Below are 26649 nucleotides of genomic sequence, written 5' to 3'. Positions count from 1 at the left end.
GTCGCTGCTGCTTGCCTCTGAGGATTGGCGCTGGGGGCCTGGCTGGAGTTGCACTTAAAGACGTAAACGGCCTGGAGGGCCCTGCAAAGCCCCAAAAACCCAAAGCTGCTTCCCGGAACACCCCCCTGCTGTAGGGTGCCTTAGCGTGTGTCCTCCGGCGGCTAGGCGCTTAAGGCATGTACTGACTAGCCTATGGTATTGTATTTGTTTCAGCTCAACGTGGCCGGCAAGTCCAGTAACTGCCGGAGTGACAAGCCTAAGCTTGCGGTTTATTCAGCAATAATCATGCTGCTTGGGTTTTTCTTTACTTCACCGCGGTCCACGCCATCCATACTGCCTTGTTCTCAATCATCTATCGACACGTCCTTCCTCGATAGCAAGCCCCTTTGGAGCGACCAGAAAGAGCCCGTCTCAAAGTCGTCTTACCGAAGTAATACAGCGCGATCCAGCTGCTACTAGCGCGTGCCCAAATGCATGTTGCATGCATTGGTCAATCCTTAGAACCAATCGCGCCCAGGCAGTCCAGCGAATCAAAATAAGGCCAAGCAGGCCTCGGGAATGGCCCGACAAGCATCCAGCACATTGCAACCTTCCGACGTCCAAGACAAAGACAAAGACAAAATACAAGTCGAAGTCAAAGTCAAATAACAGCACTACTTGTATGTACTACGTAGCATATGCATGCACCTGAGAGCATAATGGAGCCACCGAATTCCTCCAAACACAGCCCTTGAAAGGTCCAATCTCACGCACATGACATGCACAAAGCACGTGTTCGTTCATTGTTTCATGGCTGCTCTCTTCGATCTCCCCACTTGCAGTACCATGTCGGTCCATGTCCATGTCCATACGATACAAGCATGCCTACTGGCGTACTTGACTTGCGCCGCTTCTGCCGACAATATCTTGGCATGTCCAGCAATCATGGAGAAAGCCACCATAACAGCCAAGGTATGCTTCCCCGCTTGAGACAACTCTATATTAGCATGTTTGGCATTCCGTGCATAATGGTCTGAAATCTTTACGTCCTGTATGCTACGTACCGAGAAAACCAGGTCACCGGGACTGTTATTACTAGGCGTGTTGTAAAGAGAATATCGCACCTAATTTCATCACGGAACACAACTTTTCAAGGAAATGACGATGAGGCTTCCGGATAACATAAAAATAAGAAAGAAAAAAATCACGCCGCTTGCAGCACTTTTCTGAGTCCGTCTGCGACAAAGAAAAGCTCATCCAAGCCTGTGAATTCTAGGGAAGCTGTCTTTGTTGTAGGACTTGACAAAGACAGCGCCAAATATACTCAACCAGAAGAGCATCATGGCTGAATTTATCACCTGTGGACCCTGCAATGGAGACGTGACACCTAGACTCGGGCATCCGAGCATTCATTACAATGACAACAGCCCCGATCAATCTATCGCCATGGGCTCAGCGATTTGGCCCGTATCCAAAACGATGGAATGTCGATCGGCATGGAAAATACCATTCTCTCCTTGCACCAAGATTGCCAGACATAGATCCCCAGTATACGAATGACATACCGGGTATTGATATCCCGCTCCCTGGCGTGAATGCCGAGGGTCAGATCCCCAGACCAAGTGACACCGAGCTTGACGCGCTATTTGACGATGAGAGATATCAGCAGATCATGCTTCACGGTATCAAGTCCAGGCAGCTTGGTCTTCTCAGCACAAACACGTACTTGGGAAAGAGTGGGCACACTCATCTATCTGGCCCAGATGGCGCCGGAGACAATGCAGGCGGAACACCCATCCAAGTGGACGAAAGCACCTGGCTGCCCTGCATGCAACGAAATCGATGGTATAAACCACAGGAACGGACCAACGTACCATTTCCGCATGTTCAGGACTGGAGTATTGATGATGACAATATCTGGTCAATGCTTATGCCGATCTTTGAGCTAGCCAACAGGATAATGAACCTGTTGGTAGAAGAACGACATTCATAGTATGTGACCTTATTGTGAGAAGTCCACAGACCCCTGACTCATCATAGAGCCAGTCTAGCTAATGTTTTACTTGTTACAGCTTTGACATGTTGCTCTTTGGGGCTATATGGCTAGAAGAGAAGGAGCCAAGCCTGCCTCAGCAGCCAGGGAAGTACCGGCAATTACAACCTTCTGAAAATCCGCCTCAAACCAAAGACCGGAAGAGGATTTTCATTCGAGAGCGGCCAATGTGGCAACGACCAAACGTCGCAACGTTTCGCACTACTCTCTCGCAGCTTACTCGCAATGTAATGTGGTCCTGGAATGACGAAGACGACTACCGCGCGGCGGGCTACACAGCGCCTGAGGGATCTACACAAATTTGCAATTTGGGAAAACCCATCGATCAAAATGGTCCTATATTGATTCTTCTTAGCACCCAACCGTTACGGGGACTTATCGAGAGGACGTTGACACATAGTGAATCAGGCACTGTATCTTGGCATGCCGCGGGCACTGTACGTATTGTATTACCCATCTACTAGGGAGTCTCTTATTTGAGAAGTCGAAACACAGCTAATCAGTTTCGAAGATACTGCATGAGCTAATGGTCAGTTGCAAGAATCTCAAGTCGTGGTAATTATCTAATAAAATACCAGCATGCTATATGGATGCAACGGACTTGGAGCGGTCATTTTATTACCGAGCCTGTGAGTCCAGTCGCTCGAGGGCACCACCATCTAATTATCTCGGAACTGACGTGCTTGCTTTAGTTTCTTGGGCATGATGGAATGGCCGAGCTAGGTCGCTCGTTCGAGAATGTGGTATGGGGTGGTATTTCCTTCATGATGCATCAGAACGTGTTAAACTTCAACAGAACGTTCCACAGCAGAGCCATAGGCTCACGTTTGGACGATTGGCCAAATATTTTCGATGTCCAAAGTTATTCTGGGTCTGGTCAGCAGCGCAGGGCAGTCGCTGGCTGGCGTGAAACCGCTCAGTCTGGTGATGGGGTAGTCTCGTGGCACATCCCGGCGAGGTGGACGACATTTATGTTCACCAAAGAATTCTGGGATATTTTGGTCCCGGCATATGGCCTTCGGGCGTTGAGACCCCCTAAAGTGGTGAGCGGAGTCGTGGTACAATGGCGAAGCCGCCTTCGGGGGTTTCGAATAAACGCCAGAGATCCTGTCAACGAGATGAAGCAACTTGGGCCGTATTTGCGATTTCTAAAAAATCGTCTATACGACCGGGAACAGCAGATCAACAGCCTTCGACCATGGCAAACCGTCGAATATGACAAGTGGCAGGTCTCCCCATGGAGTTGGACAGCTGCAAGGATTCTCATCAAAGACTACGCAATGTTCCATGCTCAACGCAACTATAGACAAGCCGCACATTCGGCTATGGCATTGTATGCCGCCACGGTAGAGGCGTTCAACCTAGATGTTGGCGTACCTGGCGGGTACCCACAGCTGACTGCAACTTATTGGCACTACTACATAATCTCAGGACTCATGTATGCCGCCTTGCCAATGGTTCCACCGCTACCTGCGAAGCATTCCAAGGTAACTGTAAGGGTGGTTGTGCCAACGCAACACGCGAACAGCGTGCATCCAGCCAAAAGCCCAGATTGCCTAAAAAAACAGCCTCTGATTCCGAACGAGGTTCATTACTTAGTAGGTCCAAAAGCGGAAGCCTTCCAGATAACACAACCGTCAGAATTCTTAGCGTCCGGACCCATCAAACATCCCCTTGAGTATATACAGCATATCTATGACTTATTTACGAAATTGAAACAAAATGGGTATCCATTCCACGGTGACTGGTACAATGCTGCGCTGCAAGCCATCAAGGATATTCAGAACTTCAGAAAAACTGATCAGATACCTCATTCATGGGCCGATTGGACTTTTCAGGTACCTGACTACAACGCCGATGCGGACCGCTGGATGGAGTTTTCTCCCAGTCAGAATGTATTTCGGAGATATACTGCGGGAATAGATAAGTTTGCCCGTGGGTTTTTCCCAAGTCCTCCTCAAGTATTGCCTCCCATCCAGGCCCCTGTGGCTCAGGTGCCCCATGGTGTTGTTTCCTTGCAACCGCAAGGGCAGGCTCCCGCTTCTTTTTTCCAGGGACAAGCACCATCGTCTGGGCCGCCCGGACCTACAACTATGGCAACGGGGCCCAAGAAAAAGTCTCCATACCTACAGTATCATTACTTCACAGTCGCGTCAGTTGCGGATATTTCTCACTGGGTCGTAGACCCGAACCCAGATGATGAAACTTTCGATGTGTACGACCTTGAAGGTATGGTTACACCTTTTCGTTGTCTTGCGGTTGATGTATGAGCTAACCAACCCGTAGCACTGCTTGACGGACTCAACTATGACAACGTCGAGACCAAGAACGTGACAGTTTGTGGCCCCAAGGGCCGCCAGCTACGCCCCGAATATACAAAACTTAGAGAGGAGCTTCGAAAACCAGGCATGCGTTGTCGTGTGGGCAAACTGCTCCCTTGGTATCGTAGGGAAGAACTGGCCGAATTTGATGGCAGTAAAAACATGCCTAGTTGGGTTGCGATGGCGGATGCGATCTTTGATATCACAGGTGCGTCACTTCTTACGCTTCTTATGCGCTCGGATATGTAGAAACAGCAAGAAGAGAAACACACTAATTCCAGGTACTAATCACAGAGTATCTACCCAAGGACGCCGAAACACAGAAATGGCTCAATGGGAGCGCCGGTGGACCACTCAGGCCGGATACGCAGGAACGTCTAGATTGTATCTCGGAAATTTTGAGTTCTCCTCAAGTTCGCAATATTGGAATTGTAATGCCAGGGCCCTGCAAGACAGCGGCTCGAGAGCCGAGTTACTTGATCCCGAAGTCTCGGCTCCGCCATTACGACAACCCAACTGATGGCCTCTACACTGTTATCAATGGCCATGTATACGACGTTGCTGGTAGGGATATCCTGACGCTGTTGCCACTTGGCTGTAGTTACTGACAGGCTTGATTTAGACTATATGGACTTTCATCCGGGCGGCACTAAGCTTTTTAACGCTGTTCTGGGGCGTGATGGGACGAAGGCATTTGAAGAATATCATCCCCTCAGTCTGCTCGAACGGCCAGACTTTGCAAAGTTCAAAGTGGGCCGCGTAATGAAGACTCGAAGAAGTGGTCATGTCAGGGACGATGAAATCGCTTTGCATGATCTCGTCTTTACCGTCAGAGGTAAGTCACTTCTTTTCGTCTATCAGCCCGGGCTGTCGCTCGTGGGTGGGATTGGCGTCCGCAAAATTTGTTGGGGTCGGAAAAGGACATAGGAGATGACTGACACCTTTCAAAGACCTCGAACACCAAGACCCATTCCTGTACGATATGCTGTCGCCGTTCTACGGTACGGATTCGACTCACATTCTCACCAGCGACAAGCAAGAAGACGAAGAGATCCGCGACGCCCTCACCACGTTTTACCTGCACCGCAAGGACCTGATCGTCGCGCAGTTCCAGATGCGGAAGCGATTGCGCAAGGTAGATCTGGACGAGGTCAAGAAGCATCGGTACATTTCTACGTCTATCGTCCCTTGTGGAACCCAGGACCCGTGGGTTGTGGTTGATGACAACGTGTACGACGTGACTCGTAAGTTCCTATATTTCTGATATTCCCCCACACGCCTAGCCACTCCCAAGCCAACTCCTCCATTGAGGATTTCTATGGCTGACCGAGGGCACCCCATAGCTCTCCTCCGACATCCACAATTCTACGACCCCAACTCCGGCCTCACCACGCGCGACGCCGGGGAGGTCATAAGCGGCTCTAGGACTGGCAGATGGCTCAGGAGCGAGCACGGCCACCGCATCATCGCAAAGGTCAAGACCCCGCGACACGACTCCGTGTCGACGATGGATCTGGATGCGTTCGAGGAGTCTCTGGACGGCGATACCGGCAAGAAGAGAAAGGCTGGCAATGAGCAGGTTCATCGGAGTTTGGCGGCGGAAACAAAGGCGACCCGAGCGGCGGCCAAGAGGCAAAAAGGTTCGGGGGGCTCAAGAGTAGGTGGTCCAGGGTGTCCGAGGGTTGGGTGAGACTGCTGTGGGTTGTTTTATCCCAGGATTTCATTGCGTGTGATGATTTTTCTTTAGGTTAGACATGCGACACCAATCGCGCCTGATAACTTCCCTGATAATTCGGTAATCATTGATAATTTCTGAACAGTCAACAAGTGCAAAATTGTACCAGTGCAGGCCAGCCGATTTATTACTTGTGCCTGTCCATTCGCTTGTTTATTGTATACATGTGCGCCATGTTCGATTCACATGTGTTCATCGGTATTGCTCAATTTCCTAATATACTTGAATCCACCAATTCATTGGTTGTACACTTCTGTAACTATGATATATGTACAGCCGGGCCACTTCCGTGTATGGTATGCTAGAAAATAAAACTGCTAATGCTCAAAATCCAAAGTGCTCCAACCCAAAACCGCCAATATGGCTATACCCATAATGCTATTGGCTGGATTCCAAACTCAAGTTTGAAATTGAAATGGTGGTGGATTTACGTCATTCGGCTTGACAAAGGGACTTACAACGACATTCAGCGAATCGATGCCCTACATCAACGCGCATTTGCCGGCATCAAATCCATAGCTCGCCTGACACTGCTCCAGGTACCCGGCCTCTTCAGCGGACCCTTGCAGAGTGTTGTGCGGCCTGACCAGTCCTGTGACCTTGAGCTGATGCGTGCCCTCGCCGTGCCACCACCGCAGCTTCTGGATCCATGTGCGCTCCTCGTCATCCGTACTGATCTCCCATTTTCCACCTGACACCTCCACTGTGACCTGATCACGCGGGAAGTGGTACTCAGGCAGGAATATGGTTGTGGGTTGTGCTTCTGGGGTGGTTGAGGATGAGGCGAGCGACAAGTGGAAGACGCATGTCTTGAGATCGAAGCCGTAAGAGGTTTTCGTGCCACTCACTGCTATTGGAGCCGGACGGACAAAGGCCTCGGCGGCACGGAGACCGGGAGAGTTGGTAAGTTCGGGATTAGGACTGGGAGGCTCGGAAGAGATGGATGGGTTGGTCATGGTACGTTTCAGATTGCTTGGGTTCACAGAGGTTTCGTCATCGACCTCAGATCTGCTTGCAGACGTGACAGTTTTGAGCAGACTAGTCTGTGACTTATTCGCGTCTGAATTGCGCGGCAGTTGTGGTTCGGGGAGCGTCCGATCGTCAACAGAGAAGATGGAAAGATCCTCTCCGTTCCACTGATCGCCGCGGATGTGGTCGTTCTTGCGAAACATTAGCGCGAGCACGATTGTCCAAACCAATTAGACTTACCTGCGTATCATAAACCCAAAGTGTGTAACCATCCAATTCAGCGCCTTCCACCGCGTAATGATTTGCATCCAACGCAGCAGACTGGCTAGAATAGTCTCCTGTCTTGTATGCATTTTTATCGTCCATATCATAGGGAATTCCAAACTCGCTCATCAACACAGGGTGGTTACCCATATAGTCCAAACATTCTTTCCTCATGGCAGCCATTTGATCTCTGAAACAATTTCGAATGGCACTTTCGCCCACTTTGATCGCAAATGCAGGATGCAGATACCGGCCACGAAGTATACCGAGTACGTCGACATTCCATGTGCGGTTCCATTTCTTCGTCATAAGGGTGATTCCATCATAGAAGTGAGGCGTATAGACCATGTTCGGATCGTCGTCAGCTGTTCCCTTGATGCTCGGTGGAACTTCGAACACTGGAGGCTGGCATAACATGATCGCATCTGTATGCACAGCACGTACGGTATCCCGATATTGGCGATAGTGCTCCATGTAGTATGTGTTGGTAAACTCGTGGTGATCGAGGACTTTGCCTGTCCGGGGACTCTTGGCAAAATAGTCTTTCTTCAGCAGGAGATCTTTGGAGGGATCCCAAACGCCATGCTGGGCCCACAAGCACTCACCCAGCTTCCAGCCTGGGTCGCGCTTCCAACCGTACCTCGAATCGTCGTAGTCGGCGGGCAACCAGGCGATCTCACCGTGAGGATCAATGAGCGATCGGCCCACCTTGTACGGGCCTAAGCCACCCATATCCCAGGTGTCCACCTCGCATGCCCTTCCGGAGCCGGTCAGGATGGCCTGCCAGAGCGTTGGTGCTGTCCCTTTCTTCAAAGCCTGATCTTTTGGTATTACGCTCAGGTCCGCATTTCCAACGATGCCTCTGTTGGGTTCGTTCAGACTCTCCCAGCCAAAAACGACGTCATTGAGAATACCCCCAGCTTCCTTCAACCGCTTGGCAAGATGTGATATGGCAGCCAGGTAGTGGCCCAGCAGGAACTCCTGAATGTTGATGCCATTTATTATGGCTTTCGGGGCAAAGTCCTTGCCGGCAAAGAACAGAGTGAAGATAGTGGCGGCGGCGAGACGGTAGTAATTGGTTGACCAAATCATCTTGGGGAAGTTTTCGGGATCGGGGTATGTGTTGTGTACTATGGCGGCTTCGGTGGCAGCAAAACTTTGAGGATTAAGGCCACAGGCGTACAGCGTCCACATGGGAGCGCCTGAACCTCCAGAGTATCGTGACCACTGTCGTGGCAATGGTTAGCATGGAGCCTATAGCAGGCGGACGGACATGGTTCGGCGACGTACCACATCCTGGTGCGGATCCATGAAGACGTAGAAGCCATATTCTTTGGCTTCCCGCAGGACGTCAATGGTGTGCTGTATCCATGCTTCATCATATTTGCCAGGCCCGGCGGCTTCGATGGCCTCCCACGTAAATATGTAGCGAATGGTGTTGTAACCGTAACGTTTGAGCCTGGAGAAATGGATATGCGCGTCTTCTTTTCGAAAGGGTCGGCCGTGAAATTTGACGTTGTCGCCGTCGAAGAAGTCGTCGGAAACATGCGAGGGGACATCTGGCGTGCTTGGCAGCTTCGCATCTCCTGCTACGTTTATACCGCGAAGGAGGACATGTCTGCCGTGGTTATCTCTGAATTGACCATCTTCGATGACGAGGCGCAAGCTAGACATGGCCGGTTGAGATGAGATTCTTTGGCTTGTATGTTGCGACGCAATGTCTCTGGTGGTGTTTCGATCTGTCCTGTTTGTCAATTAAGGACGAATGGTAGTGTAGACACTATCTATGAGTCGGTACCGCAGGTGGGTTATGTTGTTTAGGTATGCGATAATGGATGCTGAATGACGTCGGGGCTCGTAGCGCCTCACAGTAAGGGTAAGTAAGTAACCCAACCTAACTTAGTAGTTATCCTTGTATTTTGGATACTGGATATCAGGTCTTCTTCTTCTCTGCAAGATATTCTGCGCAGCTAGAAGCGGGAAAGATAATTACGACGATGCTGAGTCGTAGCAGAAGACAAAGACACTACTGGGACCATGTATTACCACAAGGAGTGAGAATGGGATTTATAGAAAAGGAACTGCTCGACAGGTCTAACTAACGCGATGTCATACCAATCTTCCAGCGACTCTGGCATGTCGAGCTTCCGGCCGCTGAGAATGCCCCGTCCCTGTGCCCAAGTGATGATCAATCGCATGCATGATGCGGGCGAGCGATTCACCAGCGCCGCTAGCCCCTGTAAATCCTCAGGTTCGACCCGGAGTTTAGCCTTTGCAGCGCGCTAACAAGATGAAGTCTGCGCTGCCTGCCACTTGCACCTCGAAAAGGGTTTCCCCTTACAGTAGCCAACCAAGCACAGGTAGCGAAGGCGGGACAACACACGCCCAATCAAATCAAATCACTGCGTCGCACACGAGCCACACGACGCATTGGCGGGCCACTTTTTGTGGACGACACAGCTTCAACCAGCAAGCAATGACGAGCTCGTGGATTTCAAGCGTCGAATACCACTAACTTAACCTTACTGTAGTACTGCTTCATCTGCTTCATGGAGCAACTTCGGCACAATCAACCCGGCTGAACTGCTTCTCTCATGGCCATCTTCACCTGCTGATTTTAGCATCACACCACAATCACCATGTCGAGTACAGGCAAGCAGCTCAAGGCTATCCGTGAGCTAGTCAAGCGCAAACAGTGGGATGATGTACTGCAAGAATCCCAAGATATCATAAAAGAAGACCCGAAGAACTTCCAGGCGTAAGAATGGCTGATCCCCCGTGCGTGACCACATATCTGACACTTTCAGCCACCTTCTGGTTGGATTCGCATCAGCCGAGAAGAACAAGGTCGAAGATGCAGAAAAGGCATATGAGGCTGCCGGCCGCCTCAAGGCCTCCGACTCACAACCATGGCAAGGCTTGATAAAACTGTACGAGAAGCAAGGTTCCGCTAAAATCGCAAAGTACCAGCAGGCCGTGCTGAGGCTTGCTGCCATATTCCATGAGCAAGATGACATGTACAAATGCCAAGATGTTGTGGAAAAGTTCCTCGATTTTGCCAATGCCCATGGGTCTCGTGCCCAGTATGCAGAGGCGCTAGGCGCAATTGTCCCCGACAGTCCCCTTTACTCAGCTCTAGAAGGCCGGGTGCCACACCCAGCCAAGACGTACGAGAAGATTGCTCAAATTCTCGAAACCGATGAGAAGAAGCGAATCAACAACCTTATTGGTGAGCGGCGGACAAGGATAGGCGCAACACTCGGAAGTGTCACCGTTGAGGTGAATCGCGAAATTCTCAGCCAGAGCAGCCTTGGCCACATTTACGAACAGCTCATCAACTGGTCCACGGATGATGACATCAGGCGTCAGTACGAAGAGAAGCTACTACGGTTTCGCTATGACCGTCTGTTGGTTTTCTCCCCCGGCCCTGAGAAGGAGTCAGAGCTCGCAACAGTGCAGAAGCTTGCTGGTGACATGGTAATCATCAACCATCCTTTCAGGCTCGCATGGGATGTCACTGTCAATTGGCAAGACTACAAAGAGATTCGAGAGTGGGGTGTCACTATTCTTCACGGCTACTGCTCTCATTTTCCAGAAAGCGACTTGTACAAAGTACTCACGGCGTTCTTGACCAGTAGCATATCTCCCTTTCCAAAGAAAGAGGCACCGGAATCTGGATCTGCACACTCAAACAGGGACGAGGATACCAGCGAAGATGATGAGGACGGCGGCGCGCCCACATCTGTCATCCCATTTACTGATGCTGACAGACTGTCGATGATGGAAGAAGGTGTTGAATCAACCGACTCGCTACTCGCCTATCGCCTCATCGGAGAGTACTATCAGCACCTCGAAGAGCATGAGCGCAACGTCGAGCTTATGCGCAAAGCGATGCAGGTTATGGTCGACTTAACAAACAAGATCGGAAAAGTCTTCATCCACACAAACCAATCATACATGGTGTACTTGGGCACAGCTTTAGTCTTCTATCAGTCGCCAAGAAATCACGGAGAGGCAAAGTTTCTCTTTGATAAAGTTCTCGAAGTAGACCCGTCTTCCACACCTGCCCAAATCGGAGTCGGTCTCATTTACGAGGAAGAGGAGGAATATGACGCTGCTATAGACTTTCTCGAGCGAGCCCTCCAGCGGGACAGTAGCAACCTGCGCGTCAAAGCTGAGGTGGCGTGGCTCTACGCTCTTAAAGGCGACTACACCCGTTGCAAATCAGATATGGAGTCCATTCTGGAAATAATGTCTGGAAAAGATTCGGTCTCCAAAGAACTCCTTGCCCAGACGCAACATCGCCTCGGAGTCTGTATTTGGAATTTAGACACCTCGAAAGCCGCCCGCAAAAGCCGCACGGGTGCATACGCTTATTTCATTGACGCCCTGAAGAGCGACTTCGCTTATGCCCCAGCGTACACAAGTCTGGGTATTTATTACGCCGAGTACGCCAAGGACAAGAAGCGAGCTCGGAAATGTTTTCTTAAAGCTGTGGAGCTCTCGCCTTCAGAAGTACAGTCTGCAGAACGCCTAGCACGTTCCTTTGCAGACGACAGCGACTGGGATCGAGTTGAGCTCATTGCTCAGCGCGTCGTTGACTCAGGAAAAGTGCGTCCACCTCCCGGCTCGAAGCGGAAGGGCATCAGTTGGCCGTTCTCCGCCCTTGGCGTAGCAGAGTTGAACAAGCAAGACTATGCAAGGTCTATTGTTTCATTCCAGTCCGCTCTGCGGATGTCTCCCAATGACTACCACTCATGGGTTGGGCTTGGCGAAAGTTACGCTAACGCCGGAAGATTTATTGCTGCGACTAAAGCTATCCTCAATGCACAGAAGCTAGAGGAAACCGCCGGTGAGAATATCGTAGGTGATACCTGGTTCGCCAAGTACATGCTCGCCAACGTCAAACGCGAGATAGCTGAGTATGATGATGCTCTAGTGCTGTACCGTGAAGTCACAGATGCTCGGCCAGATGAGGCGGGTGTGATGCTGGCACTGATGCAAACCTTGGTGGAAAGTGGCCAAGACAGTATAGAGAAGGGATTTTTTGGCAAGGCAGTGGAGCTGGCGGCAGAAACCATATCCTTCGCTTCAGGTCTACCTCTAGAGGTTTCAAGCACTTTCAACTTCTGGAAAGCAATCGGCGATGCTTGCTCTATATATTCCTCAGTCCAGAGCTACACTGGAAATTTCCCCGCCGAAGACATCCGAAAACTTATCGACTCAGGCGAAGACCATGCAGCGGCGTACGCCATTTTACATGACGTTGATGGGGTTGAAAGGACTGTCATCTTGGCGAAAGGGCTGTATCCGGAAGATGAGCGCCCCGGTGTGGATCTGACAAGAAGCCTTCATGCATCTATCCTTGCGCATAAGCGAGCTGTACACCTGTCTGCTCAAGATGTGCACGCTCAAGCTGTAGCGTATTATAACCTGGGCTGGGCCGAGCATCGAGCGCATATTTGCTTGCCCGTCAATCTCAAGTCAAAAGCCAGCAGATATCACAAAGCTGCTGTAAGGTGTTTCAAGCGAGCTATAGAACTTGAGGCGGGGAACCCCGACTTCTGGAACTCATTGGGTGTCGTGACTAGTGAGATCAACCCGTCTGTCGCCCAACATGCATTCGTCCGAAGTCTGCATCTGAACGAGCGGAGTCCTCACACCTGGACAAATCTGGGCGCACTGGCTTTGTTGCAAAACGACATGCAACTTGCCAATGAGGCCTTCACGCGAGCGCAATCCAACGATCCAGATTATACCCATGCCTGGCTTGGACAAGGGTTTGTTGCACTGCTCTACGGTGATGTTCGTGAAGCTCGCGGTCTATTCACTCATGCAATGGAGATATCTGAGTCATCGTCTTTGCTTACAAGACGTCAATATTCCGTCTCGCTCTTCGATTACATTCTTACGAACCCCTCAAATCTGAGTGTCATGTCAGTGGTTCAACCACTGTTTGGCCTTGAGCAACTGCAAGCTCTAGATCCTCAAGTCATTGCTTATGGTCATCTTTCAACATTATACCAAGAGCGCACGAACGACAGCCCTCGAGCTATTGCGACACTGGAAAAAGCATGCGATAATTTGGAAGCCAACTATGAAGCAACCGAGTCTCCAGTCTCTGCCGGCCGTTTTGCTTTGGCCAAAACAGACCTGGCGCGATCTTACCTTGCTGCTGGTAGGTATGAAGATGCGATTGAGTGTGGAGAGATATCATTGGAGCTTAGCAGCATTGAGTCTGGAAGCGAGCTTACAGAGGAGCAACGGAAGAAAGCACGTCTGTCCGCTCATCTAACAATCGGACTAGCTCAGTATTTCAATGATAATGTCGATGACTCCTTGGCGTACTTTGAGTCAGCTCTCGAGGAGTCGGACAGCAATCCTGACGCCGTCTGCCTACTAGCACAAGTTCTTTGGGCCACCGGCACGGAAGAGGCACGGGAAAGAGCTCGGTCTTTACTGTTTGATGTGATTGGCACAGATTCAACCCATGTGCAGTCTGTTCTGTTACTAGGTATAATTGCCCTGCTTGACGAGGACCAAGAATCTCTTGAAGCTGTTGTGGCTGAGCTCCTCACTTTACGAACAAGCGACAAGATCACGGACGCCGAGCAGTCCAAAATTAGCGAAGTACTGCGGGCTGTTGCTGCTCTCTCTGCTAACGGCACCGAGGATGATGTGACTGCTCAAGTACAAAGCGATGTGATGCTGTATCCGAATATGCCGCATGGCTGGTCAAGGCTTGCCGATTCCAGCGGTGAAGAGTACCCCGCTGAAATGGCTCTGAAGGTCGCAGCAAAAGCCATCCCACCCCGAGGAGATCTCGGCGCAGCTGATCTAGCCAATGCGTACGCGGGTACAGCTAGGGCCGCCGATGCTCAAATATCTATATTCATAGCGCCATGGGCCAGCGTCGGGTGGGAGAGCTTAAACAATGCAGTCGCGGGCTGAGCTCAGCCTCCAGCCAGGAATCATTGTCTTGATAGGCACTAACACGACGACTAGCTGGTACGAGGGACGAATGATGACATGAAAGCATTGGAGGAACGTTGTCGTAGCCGAACGCTTTGGTGAATTGAACAAATTGAGGAAACTAGTGTCCACTCCCATGTATGATGAAAATGTTTGAGAGCTGTGGCGAGGCCTTTTCCTCCAGAAATCGTTGAGTAGATTGGATAAATCTCAACGACCAGTAGACAACTTGACAACACCAAAATAACCCAAGCTCAAAAGAGCTTCCAGACACAGACAAGCCTCTTTTTCTCTGAATAAGCCTACATCACCAGTATCAATCATGAACGCGAGTTGCCATGGCCAAAGTCGCAGAAAGCAATACGGTTAACGAGGTTTTATCTGAGCGGGGCCTCACAATTAATACCCTACCATCGCTAGATTTTTTATGAAAATTTCTAGAGTTATGTAGATCAAGACTTCACCACGGTGATTCCGAATGGGGTCAAGGCTCGCTACCTCTGCTCGAATTTTCTGATGAAATGAGTACGTGAGATGCTGTATGGTATCGGGTCATGCGCCTTGGTGCATGTAAGGCCGAGAGGACGTCTGTTTTCGTACGTAGACCACGCATCGAGGACGTGGGCCGAATCAATTTCGGATTGGTCGTTTGAATTAGTCATCAACAGCGTCCTATCCATACACACCATTAACTTGAGTTAGGCTAGGTCTCTTCGCTTACTCATGTGCTTGTAATATAAGGAGGTGTGGCTATATCATCGACGTTGAGCTCCAGTCCATGTACTTCATGCCATTGTCTGATATCGTGTACGACCACTTCAGCCACCGAATATTGTTGCTTCCCTTTCAGCCATTCTGCGATAGATAATCCTGCCCAGGCGAACGGGATTTTTTTGTCTTTCTCATGAAGACTTGAACTTTTCTTCAACTCGAGAAAAGCGGCCGCGGATTCCGTTATACAGAACTGAAGAGAAACCAGGCCATGGCCATGTAGCCACTGTAGTATTAGTAGTCTCTTTAGAGCAATAACGGCGTTTCCGGGACCACTACATTGTCGGAACATATCGAGCTGTGACAGTAGTATGGACGTTGCCGATGCCTTGGCTAGACTGACTCCCATTGACTGAATGGTGCGGCACAGCTTGGTAAGCGAGTGTCCCGAACCCAGCTCGATATAGCACATATCCGCTAGAAACTTGGCGAGGGATAATGCCGCTTGTTCGTTAGCAGGGTCCATCTCAACGAAGACGACGAAAATTGCCCATATCAGCACATACTGTTGTTGCTGTAGGACCGACCGAAACTCCGCGCAGCACTCGTTCAGGAGTTGAAAACCGAGAGCGTGGTTCTGTTTCATACTGATTTGCATGGCGGCTTCTCTGAGCTGAACTCCCCAGTCGGTAGTCGCATTGACCGTAGCGTGCAGCGACGAGAAGTCCCACCATTGCTGCTCCAAGCCGACCTGCGACCACCTTAAGGTTTCGTATAGTGCACCCTCCGGGAGATGTATGCTGTCCGGGGGTCTGATGTATCTTGGACCATCCGCCCGGGCACATTTGCCCTTCGCCATACCTAAGGCTCGCTCCTGCATCTGTACTTGAGCTCTCAGTCTCTTGGAACCCAATGGTCGTCCGCCAACAACTGGCAAATTTGCCTTCCCGGTATACATCTGACGCTGAATCTTCATTGATTCACTCGCGGTCATATTTTTTCGAAATCCCCATTCCTTCAACCGGGACTTGTACATTTTGGTACTATTGCATAATGAGTGATAGTTCTGCATTATGTTTATTGCTGATTCTACGCAACATATTCTGTAGGACTACTTACGTCGCGTGGAAGTCATGCTGATCTTTTAGCACATGCGCGACTTCTTTGAGAGGCTTTTGCAACTCAAAATAGAGATGCCTGATTAGATCCTTCTTGGCTGACCAGTCTTGTTCTGTTGCCCAGTGGCCATTTGAGGATGACGTCGCCATTTGCTCAGTCGTGGATGAATCTGTCATGTGGAGCATGTGAAGCACTCGATGCCTTTACGTTCTCATGCAACCGTGACCTCAAAACTGTGTGTCAATGATTTTATCCAGCGTACATAGTCTGCTGGATACTTCTCAATGGAACGATGAGAATGGTCAGATGGCGCCGCCATTGCTACTCAATTGCACTGCTGTGCCGCAATCCGGGCCATCTAATCCCAACCCCCTCTAAAACCCGGACGGCTCCATTTTCAGTGCATCCCTGAATCTAACACTTGCATCAAAAAAGATCAACTCATTAATGCATTAAATAGACATCAATAATTATAGATAAAAATATTAAGTATCCATGTACGTTCAAGATCCAACCGTCCGAAATAAGACCCGAGCCCCTCCTGCAATTGAAAGTGCTTGCCACCCCGACATCCTGTTGTGCACCAAAGCCAATTTATTTTCTAGTAATAATAAGGGTTCTCCGGATCGGTAAAGTCAAATACCACAGCGGAGTGGGGCTTGGCTCCTCCACGATTAGCGAACTCGCGCTGGAAGTCGATGCTGCGGTTGAAGCTCAGGGACCCGTCATCCAAGATGTCGATGTAGAGAGCCTTGAAGTCGGCGGGAGTGTTGACGATACCAATATCCCCAGTCTGCACGAAGTAGTCGGTGACGACGATGTGCTTCTGGTCGGGGGTGATCTTGATGTAGTGAGGGCCGATGGTTGGCTGGACCTCGTCGGGGTCGTCCAGACGCTTGACATTGCTGAGATCGCTGATATCCAGGGCGGCAATGTGGTCGGCCGTGGTCAGTGTGAAGTACGCGAATCGACCGTCTTGAGAAATATCGGAGCTGATACACCTTTAGCCTTGTGCACTTACGAACCCGGTAGCGTAAACTTACTATATGGCAATCACGTCACGAGCCTTCTCGCCGAGGTCGTACAAGAGCTCTGCAACACCCTGGTTTCCATTGGAGTCCTTGCGGTGAGGGTAGATGATCCAGACTTGACCGAGGTGAACGGCAGTAGCCAAAGCAGCTCCTTCGGGGTTGCCAGGGATGAACTTGACATCCTGGATACCTTGGCCCTGTTTCGTATTTAGCAAAGATATATATCAGGACTGTGAAAATAACGGTTGTCTACTCACATCTGGAATTGTAATGGTGCTGATGATGGAGCGTGTTGGAAGATCCCACAGACGCAGTGTGTTTGCGCGTTGGATACCAAGAGTCGGCTTCAAGATGGACAGGGGAACAACGAAATCCGAGGTCAGAATCACGTTTCGGTCCCAGTCAACTGAGAGGCCATGAGGAGAGTGCTGCTCTCCGAGGATGTTGAGAGTGCTTGACACATCGGTCAGTTTGGGCCACTCTTCGATGATGTTGAAATCAGCATCGGTCTCGACCAATCGGCCGGGAGAAGTTCCAACAGCAGCTAAAAATCAACTTTAGTACAGGCTTAAGCGGTTTTTCTGGAAGCATCTTACAGCCCATATAAGTGATGAAGAAGCCACCATCAGGCTTGGCACGGATCTCATCAGTGATGGATGAAAGGACACCACGGTTGCTCTTCTTGAATGTTGGCTGGTAGGGGTTGGTCGTATCAAAGTAGTATGCTGTATCTTGCGTCTTGAGGAGAGACAGAAGACCACCTCCAACTAGAGTTTTACCATCCAATGACGAGCCCAAGTGATGAGGGCTGTTTCCACTGGTTGGTACATCGGTAATCCAAAGGAGGGTTCCGAAGGTATCCTGATCATGTCAGCTGAAGTATGGGAATAGTCAAGAGTGGTGATTGCTCACATCATCCAAGCTGTAAGTCGCCAAGAAGTCTGCATGAATGTTGTCGCCAGCTCCAGTCCAGAAGTAACCGATCTTCTTGGGCTTGATATTGCTTGGAGTGAAGGGTGGGCTCTCTAGAGGAGGCGTAGGTAGCTGCAATACAGGCAATGGCGGTGCGTTGCTGGCCAAAGGTTCCGTCACACCTGGGATTGATGGAATGAGTGGTGGAAGGGATAATCCGTTGACCGCTTGAGCAAGGATGCCCAAGGCACCGAAGGTCTTCAAGATTCGCGAAGACATTTTTCTTTTTGGTTGAGCAAGTAAATTCCCAGATGAATAATGGCTGTCGGATGCTGGAGAGTTTCGAAGAACCTGGTGAGTGAGTTTGAGTCAATTCTGAATCGTGCTCATGACGACCTTATATATATGTATTCACTCAGTTCATTCATCGATACTGGAAGGCTGAAGCCTTTTCACCTCTTTTACCACAATTCCGCCTACTTGCACCCTCATGACCCAACAAATGGTAAACTTCGACAACCCGATGGTGTTCACAGTACCAATAATGGTAACATCGGACTCTTCAAGACAAGATCTTCATCGACCTCCAAACCAAAGGCACTTATCCCACGCCGAAAGTCTTAGCTCGCTCAAGATGCCCCTACATGTATTGTATGGCAGTCATTAAGAAACCCATTGTCCGCGGCACAGTGATCGATAGTTGGAATAGACTCACATTGCGACATCGATCTGCGAGAGGCAAGATCTTCAAGCTGAAAGGCTAGTCGGAATAAAGATGTGCTAAGGCCAGGACGGTTTGTAGTCACCTTTGGCTATTTCGTCTCGACAGTCTCCTACGGCGACTAGTATCGACATAACAAAGGCACCATATGCCAGTTTCTTTACTGACCTCAGATGCTCCCGTTATAGGGACGCCTCTTGATAACCCTTCAGATGTGTGCGACATTCGCGTCACATATTGCCATTTTGATATTGCTCGACCGGTGCTGGTTAGTGGAACATGTGCACATATGTCTATCGCAAGGCACGAGACCAGTTACAACGGACACATCCAAGATATCAATCTTGGCGCAGACGATCGATGCTACTGCTCTTGTCCCGGAAATTTGGATTCCCGAACTATTGGATGTGGCCATGAAGAATTGCCGATTGCCTTAAACCACTGCAGCAGACAGGGGCAAGATCTGTGGGGATTGCAATGTTCAAAGCTTAGTATAGAGTGACAGCTGCAAAGGCTCGAAGATCCCAATCAACCAGGCACAAATATGCTAACCAAACTGTTTAGTCTCGGCCATAGTAGCGTGAATGGCGAGCTTGTCGGTCGCAATCATAGATCGTACTTTTCGGTTTGGCAATAAGCGTTCTCTCCAACGCCAAGGCATCACGCCATATATCGTGCTTATATCATTTAAGCTTCATTCCCAGGTAGTAGTGATCGACAACTATCCATTCATTCACGGGAGTATGGAGATGTAAGGCTTGACGTTGACGACTAATGCAGTCGTTAATTAGAAAATAGGTTTCTAGTCTGCACCTGTTAAAGCGACGATCGAAACCGATTGCAGACGCGTCAATGCGCAGATATTTGGGAAAGTACCGGTCGACAATGCTTCTACGCCAGGGAAATCGACATAACAGCAGCACAATGCAACCCCACCACGAGCAATGTGGTTGTTTTAAATTGGCATGAAGTCTGACAACCTGTGTGTTTCCGTCACGATATTCCTCCTGATGTCATCATGAGCGCGCTGCTCGGTGATCACATCGCCAGTATACTGATAAGTGGGTGTCATCGTACTCCGTGGCGGTCAATTATTCGATACCGAGGGTCGAGGATCTCCAATAGGTGGCCAGCAGATCTATTGATCTTGATGACTCGGGTCCCTGCTGTCGGTTTCTGGGAGCACTTAGAGTCTTTACCATTCAGACCGAGATAATGGACGCATCATGGACCATCGCCTCTATCAACCACGAATTGACTGGGTATAATGACGTTGCTCCAGATGCCGGGGCATCACGAAACACATCTGCCGGGGTCATGGGTTCGGAGTGAGGCTCCTCACTCGAAGCATCAACACAATGACGATACCGTTGTGTCTGCTACCAAGACATCAACTCCATGTGGCGCTAACTTTCCGCAGAATTGCGCTTCCTTGATATCTGCTCAGTATCGGAACTGGGACTAAGCGGTTCTCCTCTGATTACGCTCTTTTTGCACCGTCTTAGGTGAATTGTCAACACCAACAATTGCCGGGTCTGAGTAGTAAAATTGCGTTAAGAGGATCGGTGTTCTGCAACTGATCTCATGATGACTATTGTCATATTCATGAGACTACCCCTTTGGACACAATAACTACACTGCGAATGCAGAGAAGTGGCTAATACAATGTAGCTGAGCATGGTTTTGTCGAGAGCACTCAGCCATGCTTACTCATTGAGTGGCATAATTCATGCGCCAGTCTACGTAATACCTGAACTTTCTTTTGATTAACGTGTTCAACATGGTGGGCTATTGAATTCAATGATATTAAATCACAGATAGGCTAAGTCTAGTATTTACTCTAATCACTTCGATGCGCTTCGCTCGAGCTCCTCTCCCACAAATGGCCTTCATACGTTGACGTACCGCGCGCCATCGCAAATATGATGTTACTGGTTACCGCCAACAGCGATTGCGTTGCGTATCTTGAAGACACTCCGGCGTCCGAGACTGTGGCTAGCAATGCTTGCATGCTACTTTTGAGTTGTCAATATTGCGTTTTGTTCTTGTCTTCTAAACTTCTAACAAAAATTTTACACACTGTTTTTGAATCGATTGGGCAGCGTTGTGAGTATTCCATGACTTACAAGTAATTCGTGTCCGTAAGAGAGACATTTATTTGGCGCGTATAACTTCATGGCACCCCATACCATGCTTCATAACATCTAACACTGATCAATAAACTGCCAGCAAATCCAGCCCACTTCAAAGAGCAACTTGCTTCTGAATATGGCAGACATATCCGAGAAACGGGTAATAACTCTCAGTTGCGCTGGTGGCGTTATTGGAGGCTCAGCTGTTGATTGAGCCTGCATACTAGTGTCCAGATATATAACAAATACATCAATTACTGGGACTTGATTATGCATGGCTTGTGGGAGTCTCTAACGAGCGGGAATGAGCGCATCACCCCGCTATATCCTGAAGCCCTTAGGTCGTCATCATACTTAAGTTACCAAGGTCACTTTATGTAAGCCGATATGCTGGGCTGGGGAGTGCAGCGCTACTCGTTCTCGCATTCAGGTACCATTGGCGATTTGCGATGTTATGTTCTGTGTGGGCCGCCAGTATATTTTATCCGCTTTGTGACGCGTCAATTTGATCAAAGGAGACATCGGTGAATAGTAATAACTTAACAATCGTAGGTGCACCTCTTGTGGATCTGGTCAACGGATCTACACGAGTCTGCTGGTTGACCGAGATGTGCCCGGAGATGAATGGATGATTTGCAACGTCTATATTATAAACGGCTATGAATGATGAATGAAAGAAAAATATAAAGGATTAAATTGTATGTGTCAAAAGCATTCATGAGGGTTTAATACTATCCCAGCACGTCAATAGAAGCAATGGCTGGCCGCAAACGCACATCTTCGACTGCCCTTGTCTGGGCGTCGTTAGCAAATGGAGTATCTCTAGGTCAAGCGGATTCATTTTTCAACTCAAACATGCTCGACCCCCCTACAAGCTTATATTACATCTCTAAATATCGGACGACCCTCTTTAACATTGCTCAGGTGACAAATCGTAGAGTTTGTGATATAGGTCCTCTCAACGGCATGGCCGATGTTACTATTTATCCCAATATTGGTCAGTCGATTGCAATTTCTCCATAAGCCTGCGAGCCGGGTAAGGAGTCATGCCTGTTATCTAATACGCTGTCGACGTAGACCTGTCTATATGGAGGTCCGCGCCTATTTTATACCATGACAGCCAACATACCCCCATCGAACATGAAGGCCTTTCTGGAATCAAGATGAGCTACAGAGAAATCAGGCACTTAGAATAGAAGAATCGAATTTGAGCTTCCTGCGTAGTTATATGAGACAAGCGTCATCATTCCGAGGCCGTGTAACTAAGCAGATGTGATTGTTAAACCAATAGCCATTATGCAACACATACGTGTTTATCTTCGTTGTAGCAGAAGGATACTTCATTCAAGTTGAGCTTGGACTCACGGAAAAATTATTCACGGCTCGATGGGCAAGTTTGGCCCAGCATTGATTTAATTTTGCAGTGTTTTACAGTTCGTAATCTGCTGAAATATTGATCGAAAAACGAATGTCTTTTTTTTTTTTTTTTGGAGTACCAAAAAAGGTAGAAAGGTCATGAGAATAGGACAAGTGTAGATGGTGTCCAAGAACATGAAGCAATCCCGAGTCATTTGCACTTCATTTCGGAACACTGTGAATTAAAGCAATAGTTCAGACCACAATATTTGCTTGTATTGGTTGACTTGTTAACCGATGAACAATACCGAGATCTGACCTGGAAGGTGATAATCGGCGCTAAGAACACATCTTAAGTTGGCGATGAGCTACATGAAGACGCAACAGACAGCCTTGACGGGTTTATAAGCAGACAAGTCAACTTAAGCATCAAATTAAGCCCCCTTGGTCCATGTATCGTTGCGTCGAAAGCGTGTTAATGATATCGCGCGCTCTACGCCAGACTACTTATGCCTTTCTCGCCAGTCGACAATATAAGACCAACTTCAGTATGGGCTGGAGAGGACCCATTCGCATCAACAGAGCGCCCAACGGCATCGTGTTTCCTATCCCACTCGGCAAGTTCCTCGAGAGGCACCTTGACAAGTTGATGCGTCTGCTCACCTCCACTTAGTTGCAATGCTTCTTGCCGAAGGCGATATCCTTTCAAACGTGGCAGCCACTTGACCCAAATAAAGTAGTAAAGGCCACATGCAAGGACTATCGCAATACCGGTTACCACATAAGTGCCATACCAGAATGAGACATCCCCCTTTCCGCCGGCGGGTGGGTACCAGGGCATGACAACAAGGTAAAGCTGCACTAGTATGTTGAATATTACCACGGGATGCCATGCCTTGAAAGACGGCTGAGGGAGGTCGGCCTTCTTGCGTCGCCAGCGTACAATATATATTCCAATCGCCATGGCGAGATTGAAGAAAGCATTAGGCAGGACAGCCAAGTCGCTCACTGTTGAAGCATTAGTATTTTTGTCAATGAGTATATCAGCGTTGACCTACCGAAGTTGAAGGCATCGCCAGTAGGAACTGCCAGAATGACAATAACCGTTAAAGCCCAGTCGAAAAGATAAGGGCCAGCCGGGGTACCAAGAGGCCATGTCGAAACCCAGAAGCGAGTAAAAGGTAAAACACCTTGCCTAGAGTCGGACGTTAGAACCACTAGTCTTAGGTGTATTGAAACATAATCTGCTTACCTGCCGCATTCTCGGAGCTGTCTCGCGGCGCCGATCAACACGGCTATCAGATTACCAAAAGAACTGAGGGCGATCAAGAAATTCAATCCCCGGGAAGCGTTGGTGGACCCGAAAACAGAAGAAAAGAACAGACTAGCTGCAATGGTTCCGGAGCTCTCTAATTTTTCCTTGCCAACTAAACACCCAACCTGTCAGTCTACTGTCCATCTAGTTCAAAGCCAAAGAGAACTCACCAGCAGCTACGAATGCCACATTTGCAAAGACGTATAATGTCATGACCACTACGATTGCGATAGTGCCGTTCCTCTTGATCTGCTTGACAGGATTCTGGAGTGATCGACGAGTCAGAAGCTTGCGTCTCAAGTTTTGGATAGTCACGCTAATAACTTACCCGGATCTCGTTTACAACGTTGAAAGCGTTGTTGTAGCCTCCGTAGGAAAAGATAATCCTGTAAAGCGCATTGGTTAAGCCGTATGGCGTGGCAGTTCCTTGGAAGGAGTTCTTAAAGTTATCCGTGGGATTTTGCACACTGGTGTGTCCACCCAGGACCACTAAGCCAGTGATTGCGATGAAGACCAATGTTAAGAGCTTGACTATTCCGATAGCGTTGCTAAGATAATATGAACCTTTGGTGTGAAGTATGACAGCTGTACGAGATTAGTTGCGTTCGACTGCGAAGGGTGCATGAATTGAGTTACCGAAAATGGCGACCGTGTAGCCAGCGATGGCTACGCCTTTTATCTGCCAATCTGTACCTTTGGTACCAGCAGTCGCAAAAAGATAGTTGGCCAACACTGCAGAAAAGATTAGACTTGGTATCTGGGATTAGGAAGTCGACTCACCAATGCAGTTGCTGCTCCGGAACGAAAGTATGATGTTCTGCATCGCAAATGAAGTTGGGAAGAGGTGTCGTGGCTTCGGGTAAGCTTGCTCAAGGTTGACAACCTCCGCTCCCGATCTGCTCGGGAAATATGCTGCGTACTCTAGAAACACTGAAGCACTGCAAAGCGAGATGATTCCACCCAAGACCCAATAGATCATACTCAAACCGACAGAGCCTGTGCCACTTAGAATAGCCGACGCTGACTACGAGTTAGCCGAATACGTAGTTCTCAGGTATTTGAGTTATCAACTCACGCGTCGAATAGATACCAGTACCAATCATCATACTGATGTTGAGAAACAGGATGGTGGTGGGCCCAACAGAGTATCCCAGGGGCGAGTGGCTCTCCACCGGTGCACCGCCAGCCTCTTGGTACGTCGGTGGTGCATCGTTGCCACCCAGCTCCCCGACATACTCGAGGCTTCCATCATAAGAAGTTGTTTCTGCAGAATCGGCAACGTGAGTACTAGAACTCGGATCGTGACGAGCAGCGGTCCGCCGTTTAAAAGCCATCGTATATTTGGATACCCTCTCTCAGGAGTACGATCTATTCTTTTGTTCTGGAATGAAAAGTTTGTGTCGCCAGCCAATATTGAAACGCGTGGACTAACTACCGTAGACTTTCATTGAACCACGGCTTCCTGAGAGTATAAAGTTGTACAGCTGCCTGCGAGATCCTGGAGGCTTAAAGAAACATTCTGATTGACCTCGTGGCAGAGGGAAATGGGCAGACACTGAGATATCTATAGCACTACCACAAGTCTAGACTTACCAGTCGGAAAAGCCGCGCGATGGCGAATTGCCGATGCGAGTTCCTGCAACCATTTAGCTGGCCGGGGCAGCACGCCATCAATTCCCGGGATGACAGCAGCCAAGGTACCCATGTAGGGTGGAGAGGACATTCGGAAATCGTTAAAACACTTGCAAAACATTTCCCGAGTTCCATCGAAACATTCACTAACATTGTATTTATTCACGGATTTCAAAATCTTTCTAAAAAAAAATATGAAAAGTTTTCCCACGTGAGAACAATCGACTGGGCAGGGTTGCTGCATATGCAGCGGTCAACAACAATCGCATTCCACAACACAGCTATATGAGGTTGGTCAAACATAATTATATTCTCAGCGACTCGTACAAGAACCCAGATTGCTGGGTTTGTTGAGTTCGGCCGAGAGCAAGAGGCATTATAGATAACGCCAAAAGGTCAGCGTGGGTGAACGAGTTGCTTCGAGTCGATAGTGGTACGTAAGTGACCCAGAACGACGGGGACATAACGCAAGCCATGTATGACGCGATGCTACGGGCGTGGGTATGGTGGACCATGTTCAGCTATCTCCAGATCACCGCTAGGCTATTGCGCAAGCATTGGTTAACTGTTGTGGTTCGAGTTTGTCAAAACCGATGGGCCATCCAGCTTCAAGGATCATGACTCGAAGTATTAACTTTTAACAATATGTCAGTCGGCCGGCACACGCTCGAGCACTTCAGCGGCTATGGTGTCATATGGCGTAAGTTTTAGCGGCTGCGGGTCGGCCCGTCACCGCGGAATATAGACACCGAGATTATAGTGGAACGCATCTGATCAGATTCAAAATCATACCAATTGACATAAATCGCAGGATATCAAATGATGGCTCTGGAATTCATCAGCATTCCATGGAGGGTGTAATTAACTTATGGGTTCCACATTTCACGCTTTCATGAAATCCATTTGCTCTCTAGGCAATCACTCACTCTTCGATCATTCCGTGCACATTTCAGTTTGGCTGGTCGCCACTGGTGAGAAAGTATACTTCGATTGATGAAGGCCAAGCATAGCTAAGCGGATCTCTATGATGCCCCAACATCCAAATCGCCTTGAATGAGTAGTGCCTAACTATATATACTATTTCATAGGTAGCACTGGTAGGAACCGATGCCAGATACTACAACACCAATTATAGGGTTACCTATAACCCAGCGCGGGCATATTTCCATCGCTTTACCCCATAACCCCCAGTTGTCTTTTATATAATCAAACACCAGCTGCCGCTACGAGCCATACCATCTCTTTCAGAGAAAACAATATTTCTTGGGATTTTTGCCCACATTCTTGGGACCTCCTTTGACTTCGAAATATCGTCACCAGAAGTGAGGGTATCCCACGAAACACTCTTCTGGTCAATCAGTTGTAAGAACCATAAATATCTGGACCGATGTTGGACTTAGGGAAGCGTTGGATGACTTGATAGATCT

At 49.0% G+C, this 26649-nt stretch overlaps 6 protein-coding genes across 6 annotated transcripts; 2 read left to right on the top strand and 4 right to left on the bottom strand.

Moving 5' to 3' along the window:
• Positions 1-1396: 1396 nt before the first annotated feature.
• BKA67DRAFT_660758 (uncharacterized protein) lies at positions 1397-6043 on the top strand (the record flags this gene model as incomplete). The annotated part of the gene is made up of 10 exons (XM_046107683.1): positions 1397-1971; positions 2052-2469; positions 2544-2561; positions 2611-2661; positions 2725-4261; positions 4319-4561; positions 4648-4917; positions 4976-5188; positions 5304-5597; positions 5697-6043. The coding sequence occupies 10 exons, from the start codon at positions 1397-1399 to the stop codon at positions 6041-6043; spliced, it is 3966 nt and encodes a 1321-aa protein (XP_045956263.1).
• A 527-nt stretch (positions 6044-6570) lies between these two features.
• BKA67DRAFT_520356 (putative glycosyl hydrolase) lies at positions 6571-8995 on the bottom strand (the record flags this gene model as incomplete). The annotated part of the gene is made up of 3 exons (XM_046098172.1): positions 6571-7248; positions 7298-8548; positions 8612-8995. The coding sequence occupies 3 exons, from the start codon at positions 8993-8995 to the stop codon at positions 6571-6573; spliced, it is 2313 nt and encodes a 770-aa protein (XP_045956262.1).
• A 965-nt stretch (positions 8996-9960) lies between these two features.
• BKA67DRAFT_520482 (tetratricopeptide) lies at positions 9961-14272 on the top strand (the record flags this gene model as incomplete). Its single annotated transcript, XM_046098188.1, has 2 exons — positions 9961-10079; positions 10129-14272. The coding sequence occupies 2 exons, from the start codon at positions 9961-9963 to the stop codon at positions 14270-14272; spliced, it is 4263 nt and encodes a 1420-aa protein (XP_045956261.1).
• A 742-nt stretch (positions 14273-15014) lies between these two features.
• Positions 15015-16272, bottom strand: BKA67DRAFT_660755 (Clr5 domain-containing protein; the record flags this gene model as incomplete). The annotated part of the gene is made up of 2 exons (XM_046107682.1): positions 15015-16047; positions 16124-16272. The coding sequence occupies 2 exons, from the start codon at positions 16270-16272 to the stop codon at positions 15015-15017; spliced, it is 1182 nt and encodes a 393-aa protein (XP_045956260.1).
• Positions 16273-16724: 452 nt separating this feature from the next.
• On the bottom strand, positions 16725-18345 carry BKA67DRAFT_637717 (uncharacterized protein; the record flags this gene model as incomplete). The annotated part of the gene is made up of 5 exons (XM_046105699.1): positions 16725-17115; positions 17167-17351; positions 17412-17698; positions 17751-18015; positions 18067-18345. 5 exons carry the CDS (start codon positions 18343-18345, stop codon positions 16725-16727), a joined length of 1407 nt encoding a protein of 468 aa, XP_045956259.1.
• A 4423-nt stretch (positions 18346-22768) lies between these two features.
• BKA67DRAFT_680362 (high-affinity methionine permease) lies at positions 22769-24924 on the bottom strand (the record flags this gene model as incomplete). The annotated part of the gene is made up of 8 exons (XM_046108898.1): positions 22769-23283; positions 23334-23470; positions 23528-23702; positions 23761-23854; positions 23919-24175; positions 24227-24322; positions 24371-24610; positions 24666-24924. The coding sequence occupies 8 exons, from the start codon at positions 24922-24924 to the stop codon at positions 22769-22771; spliced, it is 1773 nt and encodes a 590-aa protein (XP_045956258.1).
• Positions 24925-26649: the final 1725 nt, after the last annotated feature.

Source organism: Truncatella angustata (genome assembly GCF_020726525.1).
Source record: "Truncatella angustata strain MPI-SDFR-AT-0073 chromosome Unknown BKA67scaffold_6, whole genome shotgun sequence".
Lineage (NCBI taxonomy): Eukaryota > Fungi > Ascomycota > Sordariomycetes > Amphisphaeriales > Sporocadaceae > Truncatella > Truncatella angustata.
Note: the sequence above shows the minus strand (reverse complement) of the source record. Positions and strands in the feature narration are given on the sequence as shown.